Genomic DNA, 17079 nt, shown 5'->3' on the forward strand with positions numbered 1-17079 from the left:
ATAGTTCTAGCTCTTTTATTAAAGTCTTTGATCCATTTGAGTTGAAATTTTGTATATGGTGAGATGTAGGGGTCCTCCTCCTCCTCCTCTTCTTCTTCTTCTTTTATTTTTTTGCAAATGGTGATTCAGATTTCCCAGCACTATCTGTTAAAGAAACTATTCTTTCCCAATTGAGTGATCTTTTCTACCTTGTCAAAAATCAATTGGCTATAAATGTTAGGACTTATTTCTGAGCTCTCAGTTCAGTCTATGTGTCTGTTTTTGTGCCAGTACCATGCTGTTTTGATTACTGTGGCTTTGTATTATGTTTTCAGATTAGGAAGTATGAATTCTCCAACTTCATTCTTTTTTGAGATGGCTTTTGCTATTTGGGACCCGTTACTCTTCCGTATAAATTTGATGCTTGGGGTTTCTGTTTCTGCAAAGAAGGTTTGAGCTGAATTGGAGTTAAGTCTTATTGCAGTGTTTGGTAGAAATCTCCTGTGAAGCCATCTGATCCTGGGCTTTTCTTTGTTAGGAGATTTTTGATGATTCAGTCTATTTACCAGTTCTTGAGTCAATGTAGGTAGTTTATGTGTTTCTAAGAATTTGTCCATTTCATCTAGGTCGTCTCCTCTACTAATGTGCATTTGCTCATAGTATTCTCTAACAGTCCTTTTTATTTCAGCTGGGTCAATAGTAATGTTTCCTTTTTTACTTCTGATTTTTGTTGTTTGTAGGCCCTTTTTTCCTTTGTCAGTCTATCTAAAGATTTGTCAATTTTATTGATCTTTTCAGGGAACCAACTTTTGTTTTTGTTGATTTTCTGTATTGTTTTTTGTTGTTGTTGTTGTCTATTTTATTTATCTCCACTGTAATCTTTGTTATTTCCTTCCTTCTGCTTGTTTTGGGTTAAATTTGTTCTTCTTTTTCTAGTTCTTCCAGTTTTGAGGTTAGGTTTCTGATTTGAAGTCTTTCGTCTCTTAATATTTAGAGCTATATATTTCCCTCAGCTCTGCCTTCCCTGCATCCAATATGTTTTGGTATGTTGTATTTTCATTTTCATTAGCCTCAAGATATTTCATAATTTCACTTCTGATCTCCTCTTTTAACCCATTGGTTGTTTAAGAATATGTTGTTCAATTTGCACATATTTGTGACTTTTAAGTGACCAAAGTAAATTGAGCAGCTATCTGGAAATGGAACCAATTTAGGTAAGGATAAATTAATCACTTTTTAATTATGAAGGAAAAACAGATGATGATAAAATGGTTATTGGTTTGTAAAGTAGTCACTTGAATTATATATATTGAATAAATTTAAACTCAGTTTGCTTTTACCATGCCATTGGAGTATGTTTCTAGATCACTTTTCCTTGAGGCCAGCTGGTATTTATTTTAGGAATTCAATCCACATATAATTATTAGCCTAGCTATAGTTTAGATTCAGAAGGCTTTTTGAATTTGCAACATAGGAAATTTGATGTGTTCTGTAAGTTATAAATTACAAAATGAAGTAAATTGTAGTATTAAGACACTTTATATATCCCAAGTGGGAAAAGTTGGAAAAGGTAAATGTAAAATAAATAATGACTATTGTCCTTTTTAAGAATTCATAAATCATTCATATGATAATAACCTAGAGACCAGTGGTATTGAGGGAAAACTTAGGAACCTGCCTGGTTTTTGAAATCAGAATGCATAGCATAATACCTGTCCCATAAGTACTATGTAAGTATAGTGGCTTTCATTTATTATGACAGTTAATTATTTCACATTTGTAAGATATTTAGTAATATTTAAACATTGTGATAGTAATAACATTTCTTCTTTGTGTTTTAGACTATCCCCATAAATATGGTCCACAGGGTGGCTGTGCAGATCATTCAGTATTTGAAAAGATGAGAAAGTACCAAATGACTGGTGTGGAGGAGGTAACACAGGTAAGGATTTTAACATTGGATTGCAATAAGAAACAGAAATGTATTGCAGCATGTGTTCCTACATTTAAAAATATATGTTCTAGAATAACTGAACAATTATTTTATAATGCTCAAAAGAAGCCAGATAACTTACTGATAATAAAGAGATGGTGCTGAGATTTTGTGGTGCTGAGATTTTAACACAGAGCTGTGGGACTCAAAAGAATTATATTACATGTCCAAAATACGTTCTGCCTTACGTATTTTATCATAAAAGAAAAATTTCAATCTGAACTTGTGTTTTGTATAACTCTATCTGTATTAGTATAAACATTAGGGTGACCAGATTGCCCTGGTTTGCCTGGGAGTTCCCTACTTTCAGCATTGAAAGTCCCATGTCACTGGGCAAACTGGGTTGGTTAGTGGCTAATAAAAACACAGTGCTTTTGATCAATTGTAACTTTTTTGACCATTTGATTTTTGTCCTTCTATTCCTTTTTTGGCCTTCTTTAGTCATAGGTGATAGGGTTATTGTTATTCACAACACTGTTCATAACAAAACATGTCATATATTTTGGACATAGGGCAGAGTAATGTTTTTTGAATCATGCAGATTTATATTCATGTCTGTTTCTTGTTCTGCAACATGGCATAAACAGTTTTATTTCAGGTGGATCTTTCAAGTATTAAGTGAAGTTTTATTATTAATTGAACAAATATTTATTCATTTTCTGTCATATATTAGAGACTGTGGTAGATTCTGGAAATACTTTGGAGATTAAAACGAAGACTTGTCCTCACTATTCTGTGTATTTGTCATAGCAACTCGGTAAATTAAGAAATGTTAAAAGAGCTTTTTAAATAAAGGGGGAGATATACAATGTTAATAGGAAATAATACTTAATACCATAAAAATGTTAGTTCTCCCCATACTGAGTAGTAGATTCAGTGCAATTCCACTCCAGATCACAACAGGGTTATTCTTGGTACTTGATGGGTTCAAAATGTTATATGGAAATGTAAGGGTAAGAAGCAGGAGGGCCCATTTAAAGGTGGTGAGCGCAAAAAAAAGACATTCACTCTAGAAAATACCAAGACTTTTATAGTAATTGTGAGTATGGTATTGGCCACATGTATTAAACTTTGTTATGTGATAGAGGTAGAATCTCAAAATAAGTGAGGAAAAAGAGGAAATACTGAATAAATGGAACCAGAAAAAAAATGATCATCCATTTGGGAATGGATGAAATTAGATCTCTTTCTCAGACATCACTCTCTCCTACAGATAGATCAGCGAGACAGAGGACCCAATAAGGAAATCGAGAACCTAAACAATGTGACAAATGAGTTAGACTGAAAAGATATATATAGAACATTACATCCCAAATTACCAGGATATACATTCTTCTCTAATGCTTATGGAACTTTCTGCAAGATAGATAATTTGCTGGGGCATAAAACAATCCTCAATAAATTTAAAAAGATTGAAATTATTCAAAGCACATTCTCTGACAACAAAGGAATACAACTAGAAGTCAATAACCATCAAAGATTTAGAACATTCACAAATATCTGGAGGTTAAACAACACACTCCTAAACAATCAGTGGGTCAAAGAAGAAATGGCAAGAGAAATTGCTAAATATCTAGAGATGAATGAAAACAAGAACACAAGATATCAAAACTTATGGGATACAACAAATGTGGTATTGAGGGGGAAATTTATAGCTCTACTTGCATATATTAAACAGAAGAAAGAGTTAAAATCAAAGAACTAATGGAACAACTGAAGAAACTAGAAAATGATCAGTAAACTAATCCTAAAGCAAGTAGAAGAAAAGAAATAACAAGGATTAAAGCAGAAATAAATGATATGGAGAAAAAAATCAATAAGAGAGAATCAGTAAAACCAAAAGTTGTTTCTTTGAGAAGGTCAACAAGATTGACAAACCCTTAGCTAGACTGACAAAGTCAAAAAGAAAGAAAACCGAAAGAAACAAAATCAGAAACTAGAGAGAGGCTATTACTGGGGATCCAAAGAAATTAACAAAATCATAAGAGGATACTATGAGCAAACTGTATGCCAACAAACTAGATAATTTAGAGGAAATGGATAATTTCCTGGAAACACATGAACAAACTAGACTGACTAGAAAAGAAATAGAAGACCTCAACAAACTAATCACAAGCAAAGAGATCCAATCAGTTATCAAAAAGCTTCCTACAAATAAATCCCAGGGCCAGATGGCTTCACAGGGAAATCCTACCAAACTTTCCAAAAAGAACTGGCACCAGTCCTACTTAAACTCTTTCAAAAAATTGGAAAAAAAAAATGGAACACTACCTAACTCATTTTATGAAGCTGACATCACTCTAATACCAAAACCAGATAAGGATACTACAAGAAAGGAAAACTACCGGCTAATCTCCCTAATGAATATAGATGCAAAAATTCTCAGCCAAATACTTACAAATTGAATCCAAAGACATAGTAAAAAAAATCATATACCATTACCAACTGGGGTTCATCCCAGGTATGCAGGGGTGGTTCAACATAAGAAAATGAATCAGTGTTATACAACACATTAACAAATCAAAAGGGAAAAATCAACTGATCATGTCAACAGATGCTGAAAAACACATTCGGCAAAATTCAGCATCCTTTTTTCATAAAAGCACTTCAAAAGGTAGGAATCGAAGGAAACTTCCTCAATAGGATAATGGGCACATATGAAAAACTAACAGCCAGCAGAGTACTCAATGGCGAGAGACCAGAAAACTTCCCTGTAAGATCAGGAATGAGACAAGGATGCCCGCTGTCATCACTATTATTCAATATTGTGCTAGAAGTGCTAGCCAGAGCAATCCGGCAAGACAAAGAAATAAAAGGCATCCAAACTGGAAAAAAAGAAGTAAAATTGTCATTATTTGCAGATGATATGATCTTGTATCTGGAAAACTTGAGAAATCAGTGACACAGCTACTTGAGCTAAAACAAATTTAGCAAAGTAGTGGGATAAAAGATTAATGCACATAAGTCAGTAATGTTCCTACACACCAGAAATGACCTAAGTGAAGAGACACTCAAAAAAAGATTCCATTCTAAATAGCAACTAAAAAAATCAAGTACCTGGAATAAACTTAACCACGGATGTAAAAAACCTGTACATAGGAAAGTACATAACTTTACTAAAAGAAATAGAAGGGGACCTAAAAAGATGGAAAAATATTCCATGTTCATGGATAGGAAGGCTAAAAGTCATTAAGATGTCAATTTGGAGAACCTAAGATGGCGGCTAGGTGAGACAGGACAAAAACAACACCTCCATGAAAAATACTAGATAAAAGCCAGAAAGTGACCCAGAACACCAGTTCCAGCGATGCACCAGCTGGACAAGGTCTGCTAAATCCACAGGGACCTTGCATTTGGTGAAACCGAGATTCTGCATTCTGAAACGAGTGAGTAAGCCAGTGGAAAGTCTGGCGGCTGTGATGCGGTGTGGGGAAACCGCGGGTTGGCGTTTGGAGATGGACTAGTTCTTTTTTGAAAAAAAAAACAAAAAAACAAAAACACACACAAAAAAACCCGGGAGCGGCTGCAGATACGGCAGTGAGAACCACGCAGTGAAGCACTGCAGGAGCAGGCTGTAGCCAACACCTTGGTGTTGGGTGTGGAGGATAGCGCTCCCCACACGTGCTCCTGATTGTCTCAGGGCCAGGGGAATAGTGGGGAACCAAAAGGAGAAAGAAACCGCGCCCCTTGCAGATATCTCCCCGGCAGGCTGGAGACACTCCTGCCGGGGACGGAGCCATAACCCAGAGCTGTGCCAAGAGTGTTTCCCACAGTGCCACTCACATGCCACAGTATCGGCCGTGGACAGTGGCCTTTAGTGCATACACAGCTAATTGTCCCGTAGCTGGGAAGGCAGAGCTGTGCGAAAAGGGGGAAATTAACACACCCCATTCAACCATCTTTGTAGCAGGCTGGGAATGCCCCTGCCCAGAGGCCCAGGGCTTCCCGGGAGGCCAGCGTGCACTTGTGATGTGGCACAGCCTTCCCTCAGCAGATGTCCTAGAAGAGCACAGCTGGGAAGGGGACCCGCTTGGAAATCCCAGGTACCCTACACCAATACCAAGGACTTGTGGGTCAGTGGCAGAGACAATCTGTGGCAAGACTGAAATGAAGGCTTAGACTCTTGTAACAGCCTTAAATCTCTGGGAACACCTGGGAGGTTTGATTATTAAAGCTACCCTGTCTCCCTAACCACCCAGACACACACCTCACATTCAGGGCGGACAGCACCAACAACACACCCAAACTCAGTGCACCAACTGAACCCCACAAGAATCAGATGCCCACACACACCACAAAGACAAAGTTGGGGAGAACTGACTTGAGGGGAATACGTGACTCGCAGGCACCATCTGCTGGCTAGTTAGAGAAACTAGCCACTAGCTTGGAGTGCCACCAAGCTGTAGATCTGAAAAATTAGATATTGGTATTATATCTAGAAAGAACCCTGTCAAGTAAAGCAAATGCCTAGAGGCCAAAAACAACAGAAAATCTTAAAGCATATGATAAAACCAGACAATATGGAGAACCCAAACTCAAACACCCAAATCAAAAGATCAGAAGAGACACAGTACTCGGCACAGTTAATCAAAGGCCTAAAATGAAACAACGAGAGCATGGCACAAGACATAAAGGACATGAAGAAGAGCATGGCACAGGATATAAAGGACATAAAGAGTACCCTAGAAGAGCATAAGGAAGAAATTGCAAGAGTGAATAAAAAAATAGAAGGTCTTATGGAAATAAAGAAACTGTTGGTCAAATTAAAGACTCTGGATACTGATAATACAAGATTAGAGGAAGTTGAACAACAACTCAGCATCCTCGATGACCACAGATTGGAAAATCAAAGAAGAAAAGAAAGAATGGGGAAAAAAATCAAAAAAATCTAAATGGATCTCAGGGATATGACAGATAAAATAAAGTGTCTAAACTTAAGACTCATTGGTGTCCTGGAAGGGGAAGAGAAGGGTAAAGGTCTTGAAGGAGTATTCAAAGAAATTGTTGGGGAAAACTTCCCAAACCTTCTACACAGTATAAATACAAAAGCATAAATGCCCAGTGAACTCCAAATAGAATAAATCCAAATAAACCCACTCCAAGATGTATTCTGATCAGACTGTCAAATACTGAAGAGAAGGAGCAAGTTCTGAAAGCAGCAAGAGAAAAGCAATTCACCACATACAAAGGAAACAACATAAGACTAAGTAGTGACTACTGAGCGGCCACCATGGAGGCGAGAAGGCAGTGGCATGACATATTTAAAAGTCTGAGAGAGAAAAATTTCCAACCAAGAATACTTTATCCAGCAAAACTCTCCTTCAAATTTGAGGGAGAGCTTAAATTTTTCACAGACAAACAAATGCTGTGAGATTTTGCTAATAAAGGACCTGCCCTACTTCAGATACTAAAAGAGCCCTACCGACAGAGAAACAAAGAAAGGAGAGAGAGATATAGAAAAATTTAACAGACATATATAGAACATTACATCCCGGATCACCAGGACACACATTTTTCTCTAGTGATCATGGATCTTTCTCCAGAATGGACCATATGCTGGGACATAAAACAAGCCTCAATAAATTTAAAGAAAAAAAAATTGAATATATTCCAGGCACTTCTCTGACCACAACAGAATACAAATAGAAGTCAATAATTTTGATTTGCATCTCCACTATTTACTTCCTACAGGATCTAAAATACATACACTCTAATGACAAATCAGTGGCTTTGAACTCAGTGTATAATAGGTAATTTCTGACAAGAACTACATAAAGGTGGGGGAATGGAGGAGTGTAGGAACATAGTTTATATGTCCTATTGAAGTGAAGGTGGTATCAAAGAAAAACAAGATTGTTATAGGTTTAAGAGGTTACATTTAAGCCTCACAGTAAACACAAAGAAATTATCAGAGAATATGACCATAGAGATGAATAGTAGAGTATGGGTTACGAGAAGTGTGGGAAGGGGCAATGGGGAGTTAAGAAATGGGTGTAGGACCCAAAACCCATGAATCTTGAAGACAATTGTATAAAAATGTGGCTTATGAGGGGGGGCAGTGGGATTGGGGGGGGCATAGGGATCACTCTCCCGTTTGTCTAGTTTGTAGATGGATGAGTGGAAAGGTGGGGGAAGGAAACAAACAAACAAACAGACAAGGGTGCCCGGTGTTCTTTTTTTACCTTAGTTGCTCCTTTTCACTTTAATTATTATTCTGGTTATTTTTGTGTGTGTGGCAATGAGGGTGTTGGGGATTGATTTTGGTAATGAATGTACAACTACTTAATGGTACTGTGAACGATCAAATGTACGATTTGTTTTGTATGACTGCGTGGTATGTGAATATATCTCAATAAAATGAATAATTAAAAAAAGAAATGGGTGTAGGGTTGCTGTTTGGGGTGAAGGGAAATTTCTAGTAATGCATGGTGGGAAGGTGATAGCATTACAACATTCTAAATGTGATTAATTCCACTAATGGAATGCTAGGGAGGGGTTGGAATGGGAAGATTTAGGCTGAATATGTTTCCACAGTTGAGGAAAGAAAAAAAAAAGAAAAAGACTGTCTAAATAGGCAATGACAATTAAATGCCAAGGATGATCCTGGATGGGATTTGAGGATGGAGGAGAGAAGGCTCAAAGGGACACAGTTGGGACATAAGGAAAAAAAAAAGAAGTATAGAATGTAAGCTTTGTATCAATGTTGAATTTCTTGAACTTCTTAGCTACGCTTAATGGGAATGCATAAAAGAATGTTCTTGTTCATGGGATATGTATATGTGAATTATATTGTTTGTTCAAGGATGTGTGCAGTCTGCTCTCATATGTTCAGAAGACAGAGCAACAGATGATCGATGATAGGGAGGGAGGGAAAGAAAGAAATGGTGTGACAGGATGTTAAAGTTGGTGGATCGAGGTATGGGGGGGGGACAGGGTATGCTGGAGTTCTGTGTATGAGTTTTATATTGGTTTTGCAACTGTTCCTGTAACTGAATGTATTTCAAAATATAATTAAAAGAAAAAAATTTTAAAAAAAAAATGAAAGGAAGCAGGAGGCAGGAGAGTCAGACTGTGATGCGACAACGGAATAAGGGTCGGGTATATGCAGCATTGATGGCTCTGCAGATGGAGGGACCATCAGCCACGGAATGTACATGGCCTATGATGCTGAGAAAGGCAAGGAATTGAATTCACCCTCAAGCCTCCAGAAAGGAACCCAGCCCTGCCCACAACTTGGTTTTAGCCTAGTGAGACCCTTGTCCAACTTCTTACCTTGAGAATTGGAAGATAATAAGTTTGGGTTGTTTAAAAAAAAAAAAAAAAAAAAAAGTCAATTCTACCCAAACCCATCTACAGATTCAATGCAATTCCTGTCAAAATTCCAACAACCTACTTTGCAGACTTGGAAAAGCTAGTTATCAAATTTATTTGCAAGGAGAAGATGCCTCAAATTGCTAACAGCATTCTAAAAAAGAAACATGAAGCTGGAGGACTTACATTCCCTGACTTTGAAGCTTATTAAAAAGCCACAGTAGTCAAAAAACCATGGTACTGGGACAAAGATAGACATACTGATCAATTTAATACAGTTGAGAATTTGGAGATAGACAACCAGATCTATGGTAGACTGTTCTTTGATAAGGCCCACAAAAACACTGAACTGGAACATAACAGTCTATTCAACAAATCGGGCTGGGAGAGCTGGATATCCATATCCAAAAGAATGAAAGAGGACTCCTACCTCGCACCTACATACGAATTAACTCAAAATGGATTAAAGACCTCGGTATAAGAGACAGTACCATAAAACCCCTAGAAGATAATGTAGGGAAACATCTTCAAAAGCTTGTTTTAGGAGGTCACTTCTTAGACCTTATACCCAAAGCACAAGCAACAAAAGAAAGAATAGATAAATGGGAACTCTTCAAGCCTAAAATCTTCTGTACCTCAAAGGAATTTGTCAAAAAGGTGAAGAGGCAGCCAACTCAATGGAAAAAAATACTTGGAAACCATGTGTTCCAGTTTGTTAATGTTTCAATGGAGGATGGCCAATGGCATCCGGAAAACCTCTGTTAGCTGGGAAGGCATGTGGCTGGCGTCTGCTCCAGAGTTCTGGTTTCAAAATGGCTTTCTCCCAGGACATTCCTCTCTAGGCTTCAGCTTCTCTCCAAAATGTCACTCTCAGTTGCTCTTGGGGTGTTTGTCCTCTCTTAGCTTCTCCGGAGCAAAAGTCTGCTTTCAAAGGCCGTCTCCAAAATGTCTCTGTAAACTGCATTTCCTCTCTCAGCTCCTGTGCATTCTTCAAAGTGTTCCTCTTGGTTGTAGCAAGCTCGCTCCTTCTGTCTGAGCTTATATAGTGCTCTGGTAGACTCATCAAGGCCCGTGCTGAATGGGCGGGGCCACACCTCCATGGAAATTATCCAGAGTTTTCACCCACAGTGGGGTGGGGCGCATTTCCATGGAAACAACCTAATCCAAACATTCCAACTTAATCCCCACTAATATGTCTGCCCCCACAAGATTGCATCAGAGAACATGGCTTTTTCTGGGGGACATAATATATAGAAACTGGTACACCATGTATCTGATAAAAGACTGATATCTTACATATATAAAGACATCCTACAACTCAATGGCAGTAGTACAAACAGCCCAATTATAAAATGGGCAAAAGGTATGAAAAACCATTTTTCTGAAGAAGAAATACAAATGGCCAAAAAAACACAAGAAAAAATGTTCATGTTCTCTATCTATTAGGGAGATACAAGTTAAGACCACAATGAGATATCATCTCACACCAATTAGATTGGCTGCCATTAAACAAACAGGAAACTACAAATGCTGGAAAGGATGTGGAGAAATTGGAACTCTTATTCATTGTTGGTTGGAGTGTTTAATGGTTCAGCCACTCTGGAAGACAGTCTGGCGGTTCCTCAGAAAACTAGATATAGAGCTACCCTTCGATCCAGCAATTTCACTTCTCGGTATATACTTGGAAGATCTGAAAGCAGTGACACAAACAGATATTTGCACACCAGTGTGTTCATAGCAGCATCATTCGCAATAGCCAAGAGATGGAAACAATCCAGATGTTCTTCAACTTATGAGTGGATAAATAAAATGTGATATATACACAATGGACTACTACGTGGCAGTAAGAAGGAACGATGTCGTGAAACAGATGACAACACGGATGAACCTTGAAGACATAATGCTGAGCGAAATAAGCCAGGCACAAAAAAAGAGATATTGTATGTTACCACTAATATGAACTCTGTGAAAAATGTAAAATAAATGGTTTATGTTGTTGAATGTAGGGGACCTCGTGATGGACAAATAGTGAAGGGGGAACGATAATTTAATAAGAACAGAATAAGTTTTGGAGGGTAAACTTAATGTTATGGGAATGCTCAGGAACGACTATGGTTTGTTAATTTCTGGGGGATGGTAGGAACAATTTGCAGAAATGTAGTTATTTTAGGTTATTTGTTTTTCTTATTCCTTTGTTGAGTTATAGTTTGTTTATTTTCTTGGGGTAGGGTAGGAACATGTTAGAAGCAATGTAGTTATTTTAGGTTATTTGTTTTTTGTATTCCTTTGTTCAGGTATGGTTTCTTAATTTTCTTAGAGTATGATAGAAGCATGTTGGAAGCAATGTAGTTATTTTAGTTTGTTTTTTCTTATTCCTTTGATTTGGTTTTGTTTGAAGTTTTTTTATTGTTTTTTAATTTTTTGACAAATTTAAAAAAGAATAAACTGTAAAGCTTTTAGAAGAAAATATAGAACTTTTTCATTTACCTTGTTTTAAACATTTTTTTCAACAAAATACAAGAAAAATAAATCTAAGCATCCAAATTTGACGGCATTAAAATCACCATTAAAATTAAGTTATTTAGAGGGTTAAAAAGATAGCCAGATAATAGAAGATATTTGCAGTAATATTATTGTCAAAGGCCTCATTTTAATTTAGAAAAAAAGGGCCTTCAAATACATAAGAAAAGATGAGCCATCCAACAGAAAAGGCAGAAGTCTTAAGCAGGCACTGCATGAAAAAAGATATAGTATAAAAGCAGACATAACTAATGTGTACTGTTGGTCAGGATGGTACACCCATGGGACACTGACTGGAAGTGGTCACGGGGGACTTGAGATGCTGGCAATCTTCTTTCTTTATCTGGGTGCTGGTTACAGAGCTGTGCTAATTTTGTATGAATTTATCAACTACATTTATGATGTATTTATATATTTTATATATTATACAATAAAAAGAAGCACCACAGATTTTTGCATGTTCATCTTGTATCCCACCACCTTGCCAAACTTGTTTATTAGCTCCAGTAGCTTTGTCATAGTCTTTTGGAGACTTTCTAAATATAGGATTATATCATCTGCAAATAGTGGAAATCCTACTTCTTCCTTTCTGATTTGGTTGCCTTTTATTTCTTTTTCTTGCCTAATTGCTCTAGCTAGAACTTTTAGCAAAATGTTGAATAGCATCGTTGACAGTGGGCATTCTCGTTTTGTTCCCAATCTTAGAGGGAAGGCTTTCAATCTCTCACTGTTGAATGCAATATTAGCTGTGGGCTTTTTATATATGCCCTTTATCATGTTGAGTAACTTTCCTTTGAGTTCAGTCTTTTGAAGTGTTTTTATCAAGAAAGGATGCTAGATTTTGTCCAGTCCCTTTTTTGCATCAATCAAGATGATTATGTGGTTTTTACCTTTCCATTTGTTAATGTAGTGTATTCCATTACTTGATTTTCTTGTGTTGAACCACTCTTGCATAAATGAGGTAAAACCCACTTGGTCATGGTGTGGAATTCTTTTAAGATGCTTTGGATTCTATTTGCAGTTATTTTGTTGATGATTTTTGCATCTATATTCATTAGACATATTGGTCTGTAGTTTTCTTTTCTTTTAGTGTCTTTATCAGCTTTGGTATTAGGGTTATTTTTGTTTCATAGAATGAGTTAGGTAACGTTCCCTCTTCAATTTTTCGGAAGAGTTTGAGCAGAATTGTAATTCTTCTTGGAATGCTTGGTAAAATTCACCCATGAAGTCATGTGGTCCTGGGCTTTTCTATTTTGGTAGGTTTTTTGTTGTTGTTTTTCTAAATATATATGTTTTATTGAGATTGTTCACATACCATACAACTATCCAAAGATCCATAGTGTACTATCAGTTGCCCGTGATACCATCATACAGCTGTGCATCCATTACCACAATTGATTTTTTTAAATTGTTAGAACATTTTCAGTACTCCAGAAAAGAAATAAAGACACACAAAAAAGGAAACTCAAATCCTCCCATACCCCTAACCACCCTCCCCTCTCCATTACTGATTCATAGTTTTGATATAGTACATTTGTTACTGTTGATGAAAGAATGTTAAAATACTACTAACTGTAGTATATAGTTTGGAATAGATATATATTTTTTTCCTATATGCCTCTATTATTAACTTCTCTTTATAGTGTCATACATTTGTTCTAGTTAGTGAAAGAGATTTCTAATGTTTTTCGGTAGGGTTTTGATGACTGATTCAACCTCTTTACTTGTAATTGGTTTGTTGAGGTCTCCTATTTTTTCTTGTCATTGTAGGTTGTTTGCGTGTTTCTAGGTAATTATCTATTTTATCTAAATTGTTTAGTTTTTGTGTACAGTTGTTCACAATATTCTCTTATGATCTTTATTTCTTAGGGATCCATGGTGATGACCCTCCTCTCATTTCTGATTTTATTTATTTGCATCTTCTCTCTTTTTGTCTTTTTCGGTCTAGCTAAGGGTTTGTCAGTTTTATTGATCTTTTCAAAGAACCAATTTTTGGTTTTGTTGATTATGTTTTTTTTGTTCTCTATTTCATGGAAAATAAAATTTAAAAAAAAACATCAAAAATAGTCCTAAAATATAAGATACTTAGAATAAAGTATGTGCAAGACTTGTCATGGAAAACTATAAAATATTGCCTAGAAAAATTACAGAAGACTGAAATAAATGGAGATATATACTTTGTTCAGAGTTGGAAGACTCAATGTTTTTAAAAATACGTCCATTCTTCCCCATTTCTTCCATAGATTCAACACATTTCCACCCAACAGTCCTACTGGAGATTTATTTAGTAATTGATAAAGTGGATTTCAAAATGTATTTTTGTAGAACAACTTAAACAGTTTTCAAAAAGAAATAAAATATTGGAGGATTTATGCTACCTAAAGGCAATGTATTTATGCTACTTACCCTAAAGCTATAGTAGTCAAGACAGTGCTTGCCATCTTTACCTTAGAATAGACATATAGATCAGTGGAATAGAATAAAACATCCATATTTCAGTTGACTTTTGCAAAGGTCCTATGATAACTTAATGCAGAAGGGGTAGTCTTTTACAAAAGTTGTACTGGAACATGTGTATGTGCATATGGAAAAAAAAAAAGAAGGGTGAACCTCAACATACATTTCACAACTTATGCAAAATTTAACTAAAAATCGATTGAAGACCTACATGCTAAAACTAAAAAGTCTAGAAGAAAACACAGATTTTTTTTTACTTAGACACAAAAATACTTATCCTATAAAAGAATTTATAATCTTTACTTGTTTAAATTAATATCTTCTCTACAAAAGACACAGTTAAGAAGATGTAAAAGTAAGCCATAACTGAGAAAATGTCCAGATGCATGTGTGTGACAAAAGGCTTCTCTCCAGAATATATAAAGAACTCTTATAACTCAATTAAAATAAAAGAGACTATTAAAAAATCAGCTGTCATATTTGAAAAGACACATCACAAAAGAAGATATTAAAATTTATTTTGGGCTTGGGGGGCCACTTCTTGAATAACACAAAAACTTTGGTCATAAAAAGTTGATATATTTGACTATATGAAAAATAAGAGCTTTGGGCATTAAAAGACACCTTAAAGTGAAGATAAGTTATAAACTTTAAGATGATATTTACAATACATGAAATTGACAGAAAATTGTTTTCAAGAAATAGAGAAGTATTCTTTTTCCTGCTTAGAACACCTAGTAAAAGCCCACCATGTCAAAAAATATATCTATACATATGTATGTAGATGTTTATGTGTGCATCTATATGAAGGTACTGGAGTTAAAACAAGGCTGTGAAGAATTATGGAGCCAAAATTTTTAGAAAATGAGGACACCCAGTTAGGCAAGCCTGGCATTTGGGGCTACCTTTTTTCCAGATATGTCTTCTAGTTCTGAGGACGTGACTGAAAGACTGAGAAGCTGAGCAGAACTCTTCAGACTCATGAGGCTACAGATAAAAGCATTCTTTAGGGTCTATGAAGAAGAGCTTTAGGGTGGGACCTCAAAGGGTTATTTCCTTGGAGTAAGGGTGAATCAGAAAATATCCTGCCTCCCTTCTAGGGGTTAACATTTTATATCACATCTCATTCCCTGATTGGATAAAGGTGATCCAGGATTGTTAGTGGGCCTAACCTAACTGCTTGCTGGAAGCAAAAGTAAACCTTCTCAGATTATATCTATAGTCTTCCATGTACAATGGAAGAGATAAATGCAATGAAAATACCATAAGAGGCATATGTGGTGCATTAAAAAAAGTCTAACATACGTATAAGTGATGTTCCCAGAGGATAAAAAATGGAGGGTGAAATAGGAGCAGCTAATGGCTGAGCATTTTCAAAATATGACAGAGGACATCAAACAGCCAATTCATTCCTATGATCACCAAGCAGGATAGATATTATCTAAAGAAAACAACACTCTAGTACGTTATTAGAAAAGTCTAAAAGTCAAAGATAATAATCTTAAAAACAACCAGAGAAAAGAGTCATCACCTTCAAAGAAACAACTGTAAAAATAACAACTCATTTCTTATTGGAAACATTTGAAGCCATGTGACAGTAGAATATGCTGAAACAAGATAACTACCATCCTGGAATTCTGTACTCAATGAAGAAAGGTAAAAGTTTAAAAAAAAAAAAATGCATTTTGAAATTGAGAGAATAGCCAAGAGACCACAGGAAAGATTTTTTTCAGGTATAAAGATGGTAAGCTCAGATGGTGGCATTGTAGATGCAGGGTCAAATGAAGAACAACAAAATAGATAACACAAGTGAATATTGAGTAGATACTAAAATCATTAATAATAACTTGGGGGTTGTATATATTGGTATGTGTATATGTGTATATAGAGGGGGAAGACTTACATATATATATATTTATATATGGCATATAAATCGAGTGAGGAGATTGTAATTAAAATTTTCTGCAGTTCTTGCATTTTCTGTGAACAGGTTATGTTTCTAGTTTATATTTGGCTTTGAGAAGTCAAGGATTAATATGGTTATCTAATTTAATCTAATAGTTGTAAAAATATATGTAACTGAAAACTAATAGAGGGCAGTGAAAGGAATAATGAAATCTGTAAATCAAAAGAAGACAAAGGAAGAAAAAGTATAGAACTGGCAGGACAAATAGAAGATAAATAATAAAATTGTACATTTAAACTCAAATATATTAGTAATTATGTTAAAGCTAGATGGATTAAATGCACTACCGAAAGACCTGCTTTAGATTTAAATGAGTACATATTAAAAGGTATGTTTTGAAAATGTTTAAGAGGGAAGGAATTCTTAATAAATCATCTATATAGTAGAATATTATGGGACTGAAAGTGATCTTTATAAAAAAAATTTAATGACCTAGGGAAATTCCTATTATGTTTTAGAATAAATGGAATGTGAATTTTTATAATATATTCCTAACTACATAAAATTAAAATAATGAAGCATACTAATTATTAGAAATGACTTTTTTTGACATATAGAAACCTCAAGATGAATTTGCTGCTAATGGTCCAGAACTCCTAAGGAAAAAACGTACAACTTTAGCTGAAAGAAATACTTGTCAACTTTATATTCAGACTGATCATCTATTCTTTAAATATTATGGAACACGGGAAGCTGTGATTGCCCAGGTATTTGTAATTTTGTTACTGTTTTAGGAGTTCTCCTGATCTCATATTGTTTACTTATACTTAGATGTTTTCTTAAAAATTAAATGTATGTTCAATTGTGATATGATAAAACATCTAAGATAAATGCACAAATAACTGGAAGACCT

General features: G+C 35.6%; 1 protein-coding gene across 1 annotated transcript in view; it reads left to right on the top strand.

Moving 5' to 3' along the window:
- The window catches only part of ADAM10 (ADAM metallopeptidase domain 10), a 194947-nt gene that overhangs the window by 128203 nt on the left and 49665 nt on the right, over nucleotides 1-17079 (top strand). The window contains exons 5-6 of the mRNA XM_037833846.1: nucleotides 1821-1921; nucleotides 16784-16933. Coding sequence (XP_037689774.1) covers nucleotides 1821-1921; nucleotides 16784-16933 — 251 coding nt within the window. The remainder of the gene's footprint in view (nucleotides 1-1820; nucleotides 1922-16783; nucleotides 16934-17079) is intronic.

This window comes from Choloepus didactylus, chromosome 4 (assembly GCF_015220235.1).
Source record: "Choloepus didactylus isolate mChoDid1 chromosome 4, mChoDid1.pri, whole genome shotgun sequence".
Taxonomy (NCBI): domain Eukaryota; kingdom Metazoa; phylum Chordata; class Mammalia; order Pilosa; family Megalonychidae; genus Choloepus; species Choloepus didactylus.